General features: G+C 40.5%; 1 protein-coding gene across 1 annotated transcript; it reads left to right on the top strand.

The window, feature by feature from the left end:
* The first annotated feature begins 7,527 nt into the window (after positions 1-7,527).
* On the top strand, positions 7,528-15,148 carry usp14 (ubiquitin specific peptidase 14 (tRNA-guanine transglycosylase)). Its single transcript, XM_012827920.3, has 16 exons — positions 7,528-7,764; positions 9,080-9,225; positions 9,322-9,354; positions 9,476-9,580; positions 9,712-9,815; positions 10,299-10,357; positions 10,469-10,599; positions 11,441-11,521; positions 11,673-11,755; positions 11,860-11,974; positions 12,122-12,187; positions 12,425-12,517; positions 12,637-12,765; positions 13,028-13,100; positions 13,237-13,344; positions 14,211-15,148. Exons 1-16 carry the CDS (start codon positions 7,749-7,751, stop codon positions 14,354-14,356), a joined length of 1,488 nt encoding a protein of 495 aa, XP_012683374.2. The 5' UTR covers positions 7,528-7,748; the 3' UTR covers positions 14,357-15,148.
* The last annotated feature ends 26 nt before the right edge of the window (positions 15,149-15,174 follow it).

Here is a 15,174-nt window from a genome sequence, read left to right as displayed (position 1 = left end):
AGCCTTCTGAAACAATACACTGTTGATCAAAACCAACAACATGGACATATGCGTACAAACACTTACACAAAGTATAGAGTTAGGGTGAGGTCCAAAAGTCTTACAGCCTCTGAGTGACTTTTCCTTAAGTCAATTGTTTTATTATTTGAGCTGTGTAAAAAAGTTAAAAAGAGTAAAAAAAAAAGTTGTTATTCTTCCATCCATTTTGTCCAACAGTTTTTAACATGTACTGGAGTGAAAAAAAGGTTTTTATCTATTTTTTCAACTTTTTTAAATCCAACACAGACATGCCCTGAAATGATTGAATGATGATTGATACTATTGCAGTAAGATTGACATTACATTCTCATCATGCTCTTACATTCATGTGATTGGCTTAAATTGTAAGAGACATTGGAAAGGCTGCAGAGAAAGTCCTTTTGAAAAAAATGCATTTGTGAATCAAGCCCGCGTCAGGAAAGTGTCAAAAATCCACAAGTAAATGCAGGGATGTTCACAAATGGCAAGCAGTTTGTAAATGCACGTTTGTTAGTCTGTAAATAAATGTAACAGCGTTTACATTTTGTGAATCATTTGAAATTGATTTGTGAATCACATTATACATTTATAAACTGTGTGACATGTATTTGTGAATTTTGAAATTTGTGAATGTTCTGAGTACAGAACCTCTCTTGCCCAGAGACTTAAGTGACTCATCTCCAGTGAGCAACAGTGGATAAGGAGCACAAGGATGACCCCAATGGCATTACATCTTCCAGAACATGCAAGAAAACCTGCTGGAACAGCTGCACCTGCTATTGCATAGGTTTAAGAGACACGCTTACATCATCAACAATCAGTTTACCCACTACACGGCACTGAGACAAGGCTTGAACCTTGAACCTTGCAAGTACAGTGCAGAAATACAGGCAGCCCACTTGAGGCCATCACACGAGCAGGTAACATTGCAAACGGGTGTGCTTTATGTGCATACAACCCCCTGCTGGATGTCCTTCTGCACAGTGTCCCTCTTAAGGCAAAAGGGCCAACCAGCAATCAGGTAGCACTTGTCACCAGTGCTTGATTAGTTGCAGAGTACACACACCCACAGAGGTGTCCACTATCCATTTTTATAATGATGGTCCTTGCACACAGTATAAACTGGGAGGGAATTTTTTGTTCATGTTTTGTACTGAGCTGTTCAGATGAGGATTCACTGCTGAGATGTGGAAGGAAGGGTGCCCCGGATGGTGTGGGAGACAGAGGAGGGCTGACAGACTGGTCGGCAAAGGGATAGACATTCCTGATGCCGCAAAGCTGTTTGCTGTTATGCAAAAGACAGAAACAACTACCAAGTTGTTCTTTGTCAATGAGGAAGCCGTCGAGAAGGCAGTTTTGGAGATGCCCAATGATGTGCTACCAGTTATGTCCACTAGGAGGATGCATCAGGCAGTGAAACCAAGCCCATGGAGAACTGACACACAGGGACGTCAGATGCTTGTGCAAAGCATCACAAAACCTGAACTGTTTTAATAGTGTTTCATGTTCAGTCATCATCAGACACACTGTGAGGGACTGAGGCGGTCACGCCACGTTTTTAGGATGTGGCGACTGGACTTGGTGGTGAAGATGGGGAAGAACGTGCAGGAGATGGTGGCTTCTTATGTTCGAAAATATTTTCTTTTTATTTAAAAGGGGGAATCTCTGGTATCAGCCCCAAACATGTGCCCACAAAATAAACAAACATCACAAATGCACTTGAAGTACATATCTAACGAGGCACAATTCTCAATGCACATTTCTCTAGGAACAATTCTCAATGCACATTTCTCTAGGCACAATTGACTAGGCACAATTCTCAATGCACAATTCTCAATGCACATAAACTAGGCACAAAACCTGTGTTCACACAACTAAACACTATTTTCCCTCCACCTCACAACAGGTAAGGGTTTTTCTCGCACATGCTTGCATGAGGCACCCTTCAAATAGGCCGACCAATTGTCTAAATTGGTCCGATTAGCTCCCCTTGGAGCCAACCATTGTGGTGGGGGAGCCCGGAACCAACCATTGTGGTGGGGGAGTCCACCCCACATTAGGGCCAAACTTCTCTCCGCTGAGTCATGGTGAGAAGGGGGAAAATTCACCTTCTCACACACGCCCATAGCCACAGAAGTTCAGTGGCAAAGTCTTGAAGTTGTTGGCAGATGGTGTGTGCTGAAGTACGCAAGATGTATAAACATGCAAGGTCTCATGCCAGTTAACCAAGCTATGAACTATCCTAGCTATCTCTAGCTTAGGGAACCATCTTAACAGTGGCCAGCTGCTAGCATGTGTGAATATGAACTCGTGTTACAGTTTTTCTCGATTGCTTACACACATTTAGCGAATCATGGGTCAACTTAATCTAATGCTCACATCTTCTTTGTACAGCAAGAGTCTTCTCTGGCGAATGGGTTAACTATATCTTATTGCTTTCACACAAATGTCTTGAGTTTTAACACACTTTTCAAAACAGTTAACACACTTCTCAGAGAAAGACACAAAACAATTGAATAACCATGTCAACACATTGCAGACACTAGTAGCAGCCTACTGAAACTGCTCTCTATATTCTAAATATCGTCAGCACCTGTGTGAACTCTCTGTGCACAACTAATCAAGTAGTTCTCAACCTCTAAAATAGGTCAATGATTGAAGTTGATACCAAGCATGGAACGAGGAGGCCACCACCAACAACCTCAGCAAAGACTAGGACGAGGACAAGGAAGAGGCCATGGTAGAGGTAGAGGGGCCCCTGTCAGGGGACGTGGCATTCGTGTAAGATGCTCTAATGAAATTAGGGCAACAGTCATTGATCACGTAGTCAATCATGACATCTCCATGAGAGAGGCTGGCCAAAGGGTTCAGCCAAACCTGAGTCGTCATACTGTGGCATCAATTGTTTGTACATTCGGCATTGACAATGACACTTTGCTGGCCTTTACAGTCAATTTACCGTACTATGTTTCACTGTATTTGCACTCTTGGCAACAACCATTTCTATACTTTTGTAAAGTATGTTGCCACAATACAATATAGTACTGTAGTTTGACTAAAGTAATTTACAACATATACGGTAGAATTCTGATTACTGCATATTTACAGTATTTACAGCCTATTGCACAATTTTTACAGAATCAACACACTGGCCCACACTGGAGTCAGGGGGAGAATGTTCACTGCAGAACAGATTTGGCATTTTTGACTTCTTACAGTATGTAATGTGGAAAAATGATTGCAATAAATATTTTTGTGTCAGAATCTTTGCCATTTTGTACACAGTAGAACAAATGTAAATCAATGGTGTTGACAGGTCCTTGTTTAGAATACCTTTTATAGTATTTAGCAATACAAAAACAGAACTACAATATTTTACTGTATACAAATTTTCAGATTTCAAATACTTTCTGACAGTATATTCCCTAAGTAAAAGTGCTCAGTACAAAACCCAAATTGTAGTATGTTGTCAGTGGTAAAATAGTCAATACCGTGAGGGTGTTGCACAAAAGTTGAAGTGATGGTTTCAGAGGTTGATATTGATAGTTGTATTTTAAATTACTTTAGTGAAACTACAATACTACATTGTATTGTGGCAACACACTTTACAAAAGTATAGAAATGGTTGTTGCCAAGCGTGCAAATACAGCGAAACATAGTTCAGTAAATTGACTGTAAAGGCCAGCAAAGTGTCATTGTCATTGCGGAATGTACGAACAATTGATGTCATAGTATGACGACTCAGGTTTGGCTGAACCCTTTGGCCAGCCTCTCTCATGGAGAGATCATGATTGACTACGTGATCAATGACTGTTGCCCTAATTTCATTAGAGCATCTTACACGAATGCCACATCCCCTGACAGGGGCCCCTCTACCTCTACCACGGCCTCTTCCTTGTCCTCGTCCTAGTCCTTGCTGAGGTTGTTGGTGGCGGCCTCCTCGATCCATGCTTGGTATCAACTTCAATCTATTGACCTCTTTTAGAGGTTGAGAACTACTTGATTAGTTGTGTACAGAGAGTTCACACAGGTGCTAATGATATTTAGAACATAGAGAACAGTTTCAGTAGGCTGCTACTAAGTGTCTGCAATGTGTTGACATGGTTATTCAATTAGGTTTCGTGTCTTTCTCTGAGAAGTGTGTTAAAACTCAAAGAAGATTTGTGTAAGGCAATGAGAAATAGTTAACCCATTTGCCAGAGACGACTCTTGCTGTGCACAGAAGGTGTGAGCATTAGATTAGGTTGACCCATGATTCGCTAAATGTGTGTAAGCAATCGAGAAAAACTGTAACTGTTTTGAACAGAGTATCTAAATATCTGCCAAAAATGCTGTAGTTGCACAGAGTTTTACTGGTGGTGAACATTGACTGAGTCCGGTATCCAGGAATTTCGGAAGAAATGGTCATTGACTGCATTTTATATCTAAGCATAGAGAAAAGTATCCACAGTTTAGATCACATAGTCTACTGATATGCTGGATGTGTTGAGTGTTTTGAGAAAGTGTACATGGTATTGAGCGAAGTGTGAAAATTATTGGAAAAAACTGTTCAATTAATTTTCATTGATGATGTGGGTTTCAACCTGTCCAAAAGAAGGCGCCGGGGCAGAAATACCATCGGCCAGAATGCCATCGTCAATGTCCCTGGCCAGCATGGAGGGAATAAAACTTTGTGTGCTGCTTTATCAACCGCCATGGCATCCTCCATCACCATTCCATCCTTGGCCCCTTCAACACTGCCCGTCTCCTCACATTCCTGGACACACTCCACAACATCCTCATTCCACCAGACCAGATGACGCAGAGCACCCCAGGTACGTTGTTATTTGGGACAACGTAAGTTTCCACCGGGCTGCTCTGGTCCGCACCTGGTTCATCGACCAACCACAGTTTTTGGTTCTTCCCCTCCCACCATACTCTCCATTTCTCAATGTGATTGAGGAGTTTTTTTCAGCCTGGAGATGGAAAGTGAATCAGTGCAATCCTCAAGCGCAGCTGCCACTTATACAGGCCATGGAGGTGGCATGTGGCGATATAGCTCCTGAGGCATTTCAGGGCTGGAATCGCCACACTAGGCGATACTTCCCCCTCTGCTTGGCCAGAGAGAACATTGCCTGTGATGTTGATGAGGTCCTGTGGCCAGACAGAAACCAAGGACAGGATACAGCCTAGTTTTTTTGTCCTTTTTTATTTAACATTTTTCTTTATTTTTTTGTTGACTGTACTGGCCTATTTTCTTTTGTTTGTTCTGTGCAAATCATTTACACACCCAGTTGTGTTTGCTGTGATGTTTTAGGCTACAGAACTTTTGGAAAAAATAAAGAAATGTTTTTGTTTATTTGTGTGTTGTTTTATATTTGAGTAAAAACATTATACAGTTATATTTTACAACAAGAGTAAGCGTACAGTAACACTGAACATGAAAGGGCATAAAGCTCCTGATAAGGCCCTCATACTGTTGTTTTCCCATTCATTGTAGTGTTTTCCATTCAGCACATCAGTGTTCAATTGGTTCTTAGACATGTCTACTCATATGATGGTCTGTGTGTCATTTGAACAAAAAATACCATTTTGAGGAGACATAACATTGTTTTTAAGGCAAAGTATTTTGCAGGAGATATGTAGGGTTTTGCATTTTGTGTGTGTGGTTTTTGGATTTGTGTTTAGAGTTTTGAGAAAATGAGTGTAAGCAATTGAGAAAAACAGTGAAACAGATTATTCTATAATTTGTGCTGAAAATGTATTCAGTTTTATTTGCTTTTTTTTGTTTGTTTGCAGCCTTGTTACCAACTATACTATACAACAGTGGTGCAGTACAACATTTGCGTTGAAATGTACATATATGAAGGAAATATATAAATAGCTGAAGACATTTTCCCACTATTACTGCTGCATATGAAAGTCATGGGCCATCAACGAGACAAAGTGACCCAAAAAAGGCAACTACAACAATCATGTCTATCCAAAGTGACTCACAATAACATCTTGCATTGCCCAGGAATTGAACCCAATTCAGTTACTTGTTAGTCAACAATACTAACCACTGTATCACTGATCACACCTGGTAATCTTGTCACACAAAACTGGCATCTACAGTATTGTGACAGGTGAACCAACAGAAAAGTTTGTTCTTGGTGTCATGACAAGAGCTTGCCTTATAATATTTCTGGAATATGGGGGATTTTAGGGGTGGATAAGATGTGCTAAAGATTGTTTCTAAAGATGCAAGGCAAGGGAGAATGTTGCGTTATTGTAAATTCTAAGTTTATAAAAATGTCACCATGGATCAGCATCAGGGCTGCAGGACACTTCTAGCGGTAGTCTCATGTGTTGTTGTTTCACTTACTGTACTGGGAAAGTAAAGTGTCTGCACACTTTATTTGTGCTATAGTGTACCACAGAAAATGTAGCATGGCGCTGTCTTGAGGCATATAGCTGAATTTCATATTTACTGTATTTCATTTTATATTACATATTGTAATACATATTTTTTGTGTACGAGGTGTCATACATGTTTCTTTACTTTTGCACTGCAACACTAAACTGTGCAAAAATAGAGGATACAGCAACACATAATATACAGTATGCATTTTGCAATGCTTCAAGTTGGCTGTGTTTTGGTGGTTATAGTGCATTTTACACCAAAGGTTAACTGATTTGCTAAGGTGTGTGTCTGTAAAGTCCACTGGGTGAGGTGTTTGGAAAAAGTGTACATGGTATTGAAACAAGAGTGAAAATGATTGGAAAAAATTGTAATGTGATCACATTGTAATTTCTTTCATATGCACTACTTCTAGCTTGACTGCAAAATTCAAGTAAGGATAATCTTTAAATGCTTCTCTGCTTTGGGAATAATTTAGATCTAATTTTACATCTAATTATTTGGTGCAAATAGTATCGATTATGGTTACTTTTGCAAAAGAGAAAAAAGGCTTACTTCAGTAACTTCATGACCTTGATTGTTAAAGGTAGCAACACCACTATGATATTCCATGAACATTAGGTCCCATATCAGCTCATACATAACGGGTGACTGCTGATTTTGAAAAATCAGTAAAACACCTTACAAATTAGACAACTGAACACAAAAAGGACAACTGTCTTGGTTGCTGATGTCAGTTACTAGATATTTGAAAACAAAAAACAATTCAAACAATTCAACTTTATTCGCCATGTATACAGATACTAGGAATTGTTTTTGGTTTTCTCCATGCAGGCTATAGTATCACAGATAGAACAACAAGACAACACAGAACAACAATACAAGGACAGATAGTACCAGACAGTATGAGCAAAATAATAAATAAGAAAAGGCTACATTATTAAAATATCAAAATAATTACTGCTCTTTTTACTATTCAAATTCATTTAACTATGAATCAACTGTATGTTGTACGTTGTAGGTAACAGCTGTTTGTCTGGTAAAGGCAAGGTGGTTGAATTGAACTGCAGTTTCATAAACGCGTGAAGCCCTACGTCTTTCAGTACAAGGCCACCATCACGTGGACAACGCACAAAACGACAATAGCCGCATTCCCCTCCCAAAACCGTAAGCTGCCAGGCCGAGTCAATGGAAACAGAGAACATCGATTTTGGTCAGCGTGCAGTTGCAGCGTCATTGTGAGAGGCTGTTTGAATGAAGTTGATAGTGTTCACTGAAATCTGCAGCAAGAATTCGCGCCCCGGTAACTGGAATCAGAGTTAAACAACTCAACAAATCATAGCAAAACATGCCCGTCTTTACAGGTACGCCGTATTCCAATTTCTTTTATCATTACAACATCATAGTTGAGCTCTTATGGGGAAATACAATGTTTGCTATGTAAAGAGCTAACTTGCTAGCTTCCAAGTTTATAAGGCCTGTTATGCTCCGTATTCGCTAGTTAGCAAGCTAACAACAGGCATATAACGTTGCGGTTTGCTAACATATATGGTAGACGTATTTTGTATTTATACGTGGTCCATAGAATGTAACATTAGATGATGTAGCGCGCTCGTTCTGTTATCTTAGTTTGCTTTCTGTTGTCGTCTTGTCAAGTAACCAGCGCGTACATTAGCTTTAAACTACCAGTGTGACATGACTGGCACGTTAGCCTTAAGTCAAAATTGTGTGCTAGCCTGCTAGGTGTGGACAGTTTCCTGAATGACAGTGTGCAGAGCGAAGTAGTTAACATTTCAGTTTACTACTCGACATTTGATAGCATATCAAACCACTTTAATGTTCTTTCACCTTAAGGCCCACGTGTGTGGATATCATTTCCTAGCTAACGTTAGTCAACAAATAACTTATTTCAGCTAGTTGTAGCACGCCAACTCGGCTAGGCTAGCCTGCTGCTACATTACTTTAACGTTAGCGGGTAAGTTTGAGATGCGAAACGTTGATTTCTAATCGATGTCTTTTAAAACTTTTTTCATTTGTACTTCAAGATAGTGCACTCACGTGTAATCTCATGAGAGACGTTCATATCTCACAGTAACCTATCACATTTTAGCATGAGTCCAGATTCCTTGATCGCTAGTTAGCTAGCCAAACAAGCTTTGTAACTGTCAGCTACCTTGCCCAGCTAGCTAGCTGGCTAACGTTACTAAACAAAACATGTGTAACATGTAAAGAGTACCCGACCAATTTTTCTCATTGGTCAGAAGCAAAGGCCATAGTAATTTAGCAAGTGAATAAGATTGCAAGTGATAAATTAACCTGTATTTTGTAGGCAGTCTGTATGCTTATTGGCTTGTGTTAGAGTTCATTTTAATATGGCATGGGAGGCTGCAAAAGTAAGCCGGTAACGTTAGGTTACACCAAAATATTAGCATTGTCTGCGTTAATAATTGGTGTAGCCGGGGCGACGACTTCATTTGTGTCTTATCATATCTTACAACAACAAAACTACGCATCCATCACACATTTGCCATCGGAGTTCCAGGAAATGTGACTAGCAAGTGTATGAAACTTTGCTGTGTCATTCTTGACTCTATGCCAGCTCTGTACTCTAATGCCAATTCTTTATGCTAAAGTTATGTTCAGTAAGGTGCATGTTTTGTTTCTGGAACGTGGTTGCAGTGAATGTGAAATGGGGAAAGGAGAAGTTCGATGCGGTTGAGCTTAACACTGAAGAACCACCCATGGTCTTCAAAGCCCAGCTGTTTGCTCTGACAGGAGTACAACCAGACAGACAGAAGGTTATGGTCAAAGGAGGAACCCTGAAGGTAAGGTCTGGTTCAAAGTAAGACATTCGTCCGATCCCCCCCCCCCACACACACACAGTTTACATCTAACCTCTTTCCTTTCTTTCTTTCTGTTAGGATGATGAATGGGGGAACATCAAACTAAAAAATGTATGTATTGCGTGGGTTGCAATGTCGTCATCATTTTCCTACAAATTATGCCATACAGTATTGGATGAAGCTTTGTCTTTCAATGATTTGTCAACGATGTTCATTTGATTTGTCCTCACAGGGCATGACCCTGCTCATGATGGGCTCCGCCGAAGCCCTGCCTGAGGAACCTGCTGTCAGACCCATGTTTGTGGAAGACATGACAGAAGAACAGCTTGCTTCTGCTGTGAGTTTTATAATGGCATGATGGTTTAAAATAACCTTTAACACACTTTCAGTCATTAGATCATATCTTGATTAGGAACTGTAACAAAAAGGTTTGGGAATATAAAGCAAACTTGTGATTTTTCCTGTTAGATGGAGTTGCCATGTGGTTTGACAAACCTGGGCAATACCTGCTACATGAATGCTACAGTGCAGTGTCTGCGGTCTGTTCCTGAGCTCAAAGTTGCCCTTCAGAGGTAGGCTCTATGAAGCCTCTTTCACATATACGATACGGAACAATGCCAGATTATAAACAATCTGTAATCGATAACGAATAGCCATTCCTATTTAGCCGTCAATCAAAGCAAAGTTGCGTGTGTTCTGACTCCACATAGCCATTAAACAATCTTTAGAGAAATAATGGGAAGTCAGTTGTGTAAATTTACGGCGCCAAGAAGGCTGCAGAGACATCCAGTATACGAAACGTAATATATGGGAGAAATGAATCGCAATACATCACATAATCAATATTTACTGTATCGTAAAATGTAAAGGATCACCATAATGTATCGTGACCCACGTATCGTGATTCGTGATGGTATCGTCGCCTCTGTGGCAGTTCCCACCCCTTCAATAAAATACTTAATATCTCATGAAGCATGTTCATTTTTCAATGATTTATACAGTTTTGGTCCCATCTTTTCTGGGTCATGTTGTGAACACTGTATCCTTTGATTTAGGTATTCTGGTGCTCTCCGATCTTCTGGAGCGAGTGCACCATCCCAGTACATCACGGCAGGTCAGTATATGCTCAGAAATAATATAGGAATGGGGATTGCCCTTAATGAGTTTGGAGTTCTCTCTTTGCTTTAGATTTGGTTATTAGAGTGTTTTCTTTTCTTACCCTCAGCCCTGCGAGACCTATATGAGTCGATGGACAAAACCTCCTCCAGCATACCACCAATTATTCTCCTGCAGTTCCTGCACATGGCCTTCCCACAGTTTGCTGAGAAGGGTGACCAGGGCCAGTATCTACAGCAGGTAGATAAGACTGACACTCAGTACTAGTCCACAACAATAGCATTTATTCACAAATCACACTTGCATGACGCATGGTCTTATTTTGAAGGAAGATGCCATGGGAGAATTGATATTTGATATTCAGATATATCAGATACCAGACTTTTTTGTCTCGCAAATGTTCACAGTCCATCGTTGCTCAGTGTTTATGTTAAACTGGTTAACAAACAATGGTCATGTCTAATAGGCACACTCACAGACGCATGCCTAATCACCTAATTTCGAGTCCTCATCCTTTAGTGCTAGTGCTGTCTAGTAGACTACGTCCAATGTATTATTTTGTTGATAATAAAAATACTCTCACAAAAGCTTCTTGAAATCCCAGAGACATAGAAATTACTCGCATGATTGCAGCAGCGACTGTTCTTTCTGAGCTGCCTTAACTGGACTGTAGATCCTTTGCTGTGGAACATTTTAATGGTACTCTCCCAGACACACTGGAATAAATTAGGTCTAATGACCAGTGTGGAGACATTGCTGAAGGATATTTGAAATAGTAACATTATCTAGATGGATTTTTTGATGTACCTATTATGTGTAGTCACACAATGCGAGTGGACAGGAGTGTATAGGACTTGCATGGAATGGATTGACATGATCTTAACATTTTGTATTCATATCAGTATTTTTTTGTTTTCATTTTTATGAATATATAAGTATAGACAGACATGCATAACAGCCCTGCTACCATTGATGATTGCAAATGGTATTCAGCAACGAGTGCTGGCGGTATCAGTTCCAAATGCCTGTTTTAACAAGTCACTCCTCCTTGAGGTGGTTTAACACCTGCATATGTTTCCAGGACGCTAATGAATGCTGGCTGCAGATGATGAGAGTGCTTCAGCAGAAGCTAGAACCACAGGAACCTGAAACTCCAATGGAGGTGAGTGGAACCTCAATGAAGAATTGATGGCATTTTCAGAAGCAGGTCCTCACATAATCGTCTGCAGTTTTTATAGAAAAAAAACATAATTTTTTTGTATTATTATTTTTTTTTTTTTAAACCAATGTTTGGTTTTCATCTCCTCCTACAGACCGGGGATGCAAGTGGGGCAGCCACAGCCTCCGCCAAGAAGAATTTCATCGATCAGTATTTTGGGGTGGAATATGAAACCACGTATCCTTTCTAATGTACTATTCATAAACCCGAACATGCTCTTGTCAGTGTGTACATTTTGACAAGTAATTTTGGATTGCTTCCTTAACTCCTGTCTTTGCTAGTATGAAATGCACAGAGTCAGAGGACGAGGAGCCCACCAAAGGCACCGAGAGCCATCTCCAGCTCAGCTGTTTCATCAACCAGGAAGTCAAATACCTGGCCACTGGGCTCAGACTGGTGAGCATGGAACCAGACCGCTACATTCTCATGATTTAGATATAAGGTTGAAGATCCAGTAGGTGCCCACAGCAATTTCACTTTTATATTTCACTTTTCCTCATTCCAGTGACGATGTTAACATCATTTTTTTATATCCATTTCCAGAGACTACAAGAGGAAATCACGAAACTTTCTCCATCCTTAGACAGAAATGCCCTCTATATGAAATCAGTAAGTTTATCCGGATGTTTTTTTTTTTTTTTAAATTGTATTTTTATAAGTAGTTTATATTAAACTACCTTAGTTTTTAATGGCAAGTGTTTAACAAAGCGTGCCACGTTGTCTGAGAATATGTGGCTAGTCCTTTCAGGGCATGCTGTTCATTTGACAGGACCGTCTATATGTTCGCTGCATTGACATGTTTCGTGTGAAGGCTTCTCAACGTGTACTCTACTCTTAATGTTCTAGTCGAAAGTCAGTCGACTGCCTGCATACCTGACTGTTCAGATGGTTCGCTTCTTCTACAAGGAGAAGGAGTCCGTTAATGCCAAAGTCCTTAAGGTAAAAATAAAAAATTTTAATCTCTACCCAAAAAATGGCAAATCTCTACCCATACATAGTAAATGTGCAGTACAGGTAATTTGGGTATTTTGATGCACTGTGTTCTTTGTGTGTCTTAGGATGTCAAGTTTCCTCTCATGCTGGATGTCTATGAGCTCTGCACAAAAGAACTGCAAGATAAAATGGTGCCACTCAGGTCAAAGTTCAAGGAGATGGAGGACGATAAGCTTGAGAAACAGCAGAAGAAGGTTAGTATCCTCCCTCCTGCTCATCTTTGTCAAGTTTGTTATATCGGCAACGTCTTCAGTTGTCACGCGACTACCACAGGTCGGCTCTGTGAGCCTCAGCCACTTTAGCTGTCAGAAGCCCTTGTCTGAATAAGACCTTGCCTGAATTGTGCAGATTGAATAACTCCAACATGTTAATTACTGCTTATGTTGTAATTTAATTAGCAGATCATGTAATGCTGAAGATTTACTGACTTGCTTCTTTGTTTCTGGTCTTGAACAGTTGGAGAACAAGGCTGTTGTTGCAGCAGCAACAACAAAAGAGCCTAAATATGAGCCTTTCTCCTTTGCAGATGGTGAGCACACTGCCCTAGGGGCTCTGCATGTAGTTTAATCGCTCCCATTGTTTCATTCAACATATGGCATAGGCCACCATAACCACCACAACCACCACTCATCTCCGCATCTCACTGCTGTTCCCCTGCTGTACAGATCTGGGCTCCAACAACAGCGGCTACTACGACCTGCAGGGGGTGCTGACGCATCAGGGACGGTCAAGCTCATCGGGCCACTACGTCTCATGGGTCAAAAGGAAAGAAGGTAAGGCATCCAACAGCCACATTGAAAACATCTTCACATCTACATGTTCTTCCCCAGTAGCATTTCAGTTCTAGAATGTAGAACATTTGGGAAAGGGGATGTTAAGAACCTAAGAACTACTTTAGATTTAGTTGTGTAGCCTCTGCACTGTAACACACAGACTGAATGAAGAGGAGGTGATGAAGGCGTCTCCATGTTTAGTGTATTGGTGTATGCAGGAGACTCCCTGTTCTAACTTTGAATCACTCTGTTGGAGCACAGTGACCACTGCAAAGGTGTTTGACTACAGACTGCTAATGTAGCAAATATTCCTACTACTGCGGCCAGTCAACCGACCAGCCTTGCAGGTATAAAATAATCATGACGTCAGATGACTCTTTCAGTCTTGTTTCCAAAAACAAGACCCAATACAGAGCCAGCCTGAGCACTGATATAAGCGCCTTGGGGACAAGAAAGGTGAGGGTGGCTGCAAAGGGGACTGTCTGTCACATGGAAGGCTTCAGTGATGCTCTGCTCAAAAAGGCCAAGTCGGCAAGCTATGAGGCAAAGCAGTCAAGAGCAAGTGCCAATGCAAATAGATAGATAGGGTAGATACTTTAATAGGAGTCTTTTTTTAAAAAAAAAATTTATTTATCCCCATGGGGAAATTCCACTCATCACTCATTGTCAAGAATATATGATTGTATTGTTTTCTTCATAGCTGAATGGATTATGTTGAATAACTGGATGATATGGTGGTGAGTGGGGAAATGACTGTGTGCAAAGCCCCTTCCAAACTGAAACTCCCCTGGTACTCAAAACTTTCATTAAGGTTGGCAGGTCTGTGTATGTGTTTGATTTCCTCCTGTTTGGGCTTTTTGTGGCAGATGAGTGGGTGAAGTTTGACGATGACAAGGTCAGTGTGGTGAGCCCTGACGACATCCTGAAGCTGTCCGGCGGAGGAGACTGGCATATAGCATATGTGCTGCTGTACGGGCCCCGGCGTCTCGAAGTTCTGGAAGAGGAGCAGTAAACGAAAAAAAAAAAAAAAAATCAAAACCAACACTTCAAATTGCCATTTCAAAGCACTGTCTGCATAGATGTGCAATAAATCCCAGTGTCTTTAAAATTTGACCTTATTTTTTTATTTAATTTTTTTTTCGTTTTGTAAAGTGACATGAATGCTTCTTAGTCTAATTTGTGCACCACCACTGAAGCGGCAGGTTGAGGGTGGGGAAATCTTTTCCCCTTTAAAGAAACAGGTTGTGACAGTGATCAGTCCTCAAATGTAATCCAAGGGAAGGGAGTGCAAGTCTATTTCCTGTTTCTTTAATGTTTTATATATAAACATTGTATATTTTTGAAGCCTATGATGGTGTTCATGCTTATACCGTAGTACTATAGTATTCAACGGACATTATAGAGAAACATTTTAATGGACTAATTGGTTTGTACAGAAACCTTTGGCAAGGTCACATTAAATGTTTTCCCAGGATCCCTTGCTGTTGCCCATTTATTGGTGGAACTTCACCTGCTTTCTCTGCTACAACAGTGTGCAAGGAGCTTGCTACTCATGAACTGTATCTTTTGAACACCTGAGATTTAAAAATCAACTACACTTGCACATGTGGTTCTTGTTGGGCTTATATCTTGCTGGGTATGTTGCTGTACACGCCCATGTTTTCAGATCTGCGTCACTTAATGTCTCTAGAGGAAATACACTTCGACCACATTTGTGTAAAAATGAGACAAAGGCTAACACCTTTCTGTTATAAGTTATTGACTGCTGGCTTTTCATAAAGGGTAATAAACTTATGCAAAGAAATTATGGCTGGTCATTGACACACATTT

The sequence above is a fragment of the Clupea harengus genome, chromosome 25 (genome assembly GCF_900700415.2).
Source record: "Clupea harengus chromosome 25, Ch_v2.0.2, whole genome shotgun sequence".
NCBI lineage: Eukaryota > Metazoa > Chordata > Actinopteri > Clupeiformes > Clupeidae > Clupea > Clupea harengus.
This window is presented reverse-complemented; position numbering and strand designations above follow the sequence as displayed.

Bases quoted from the DNA above. Each gene is read 5' to 3' on its own strand.
- usp14 (XM_012827920.3), top strand. The intron at 9,581-9,711 runs GTGAGTTTTATA...TTTTCCTGTTAG, and splicing joins AAGAACAGCTTGCTTCTGCT to ATGGAGTTGCCATGTGGTTT. The intron at 13,101-13,236 runs GTGAGCACACTG...CCTGCTGTACAG, and splicing joins GCCTTTCTCCTTTGCAGATG to ATCTGGGCTCCAACAACAGC.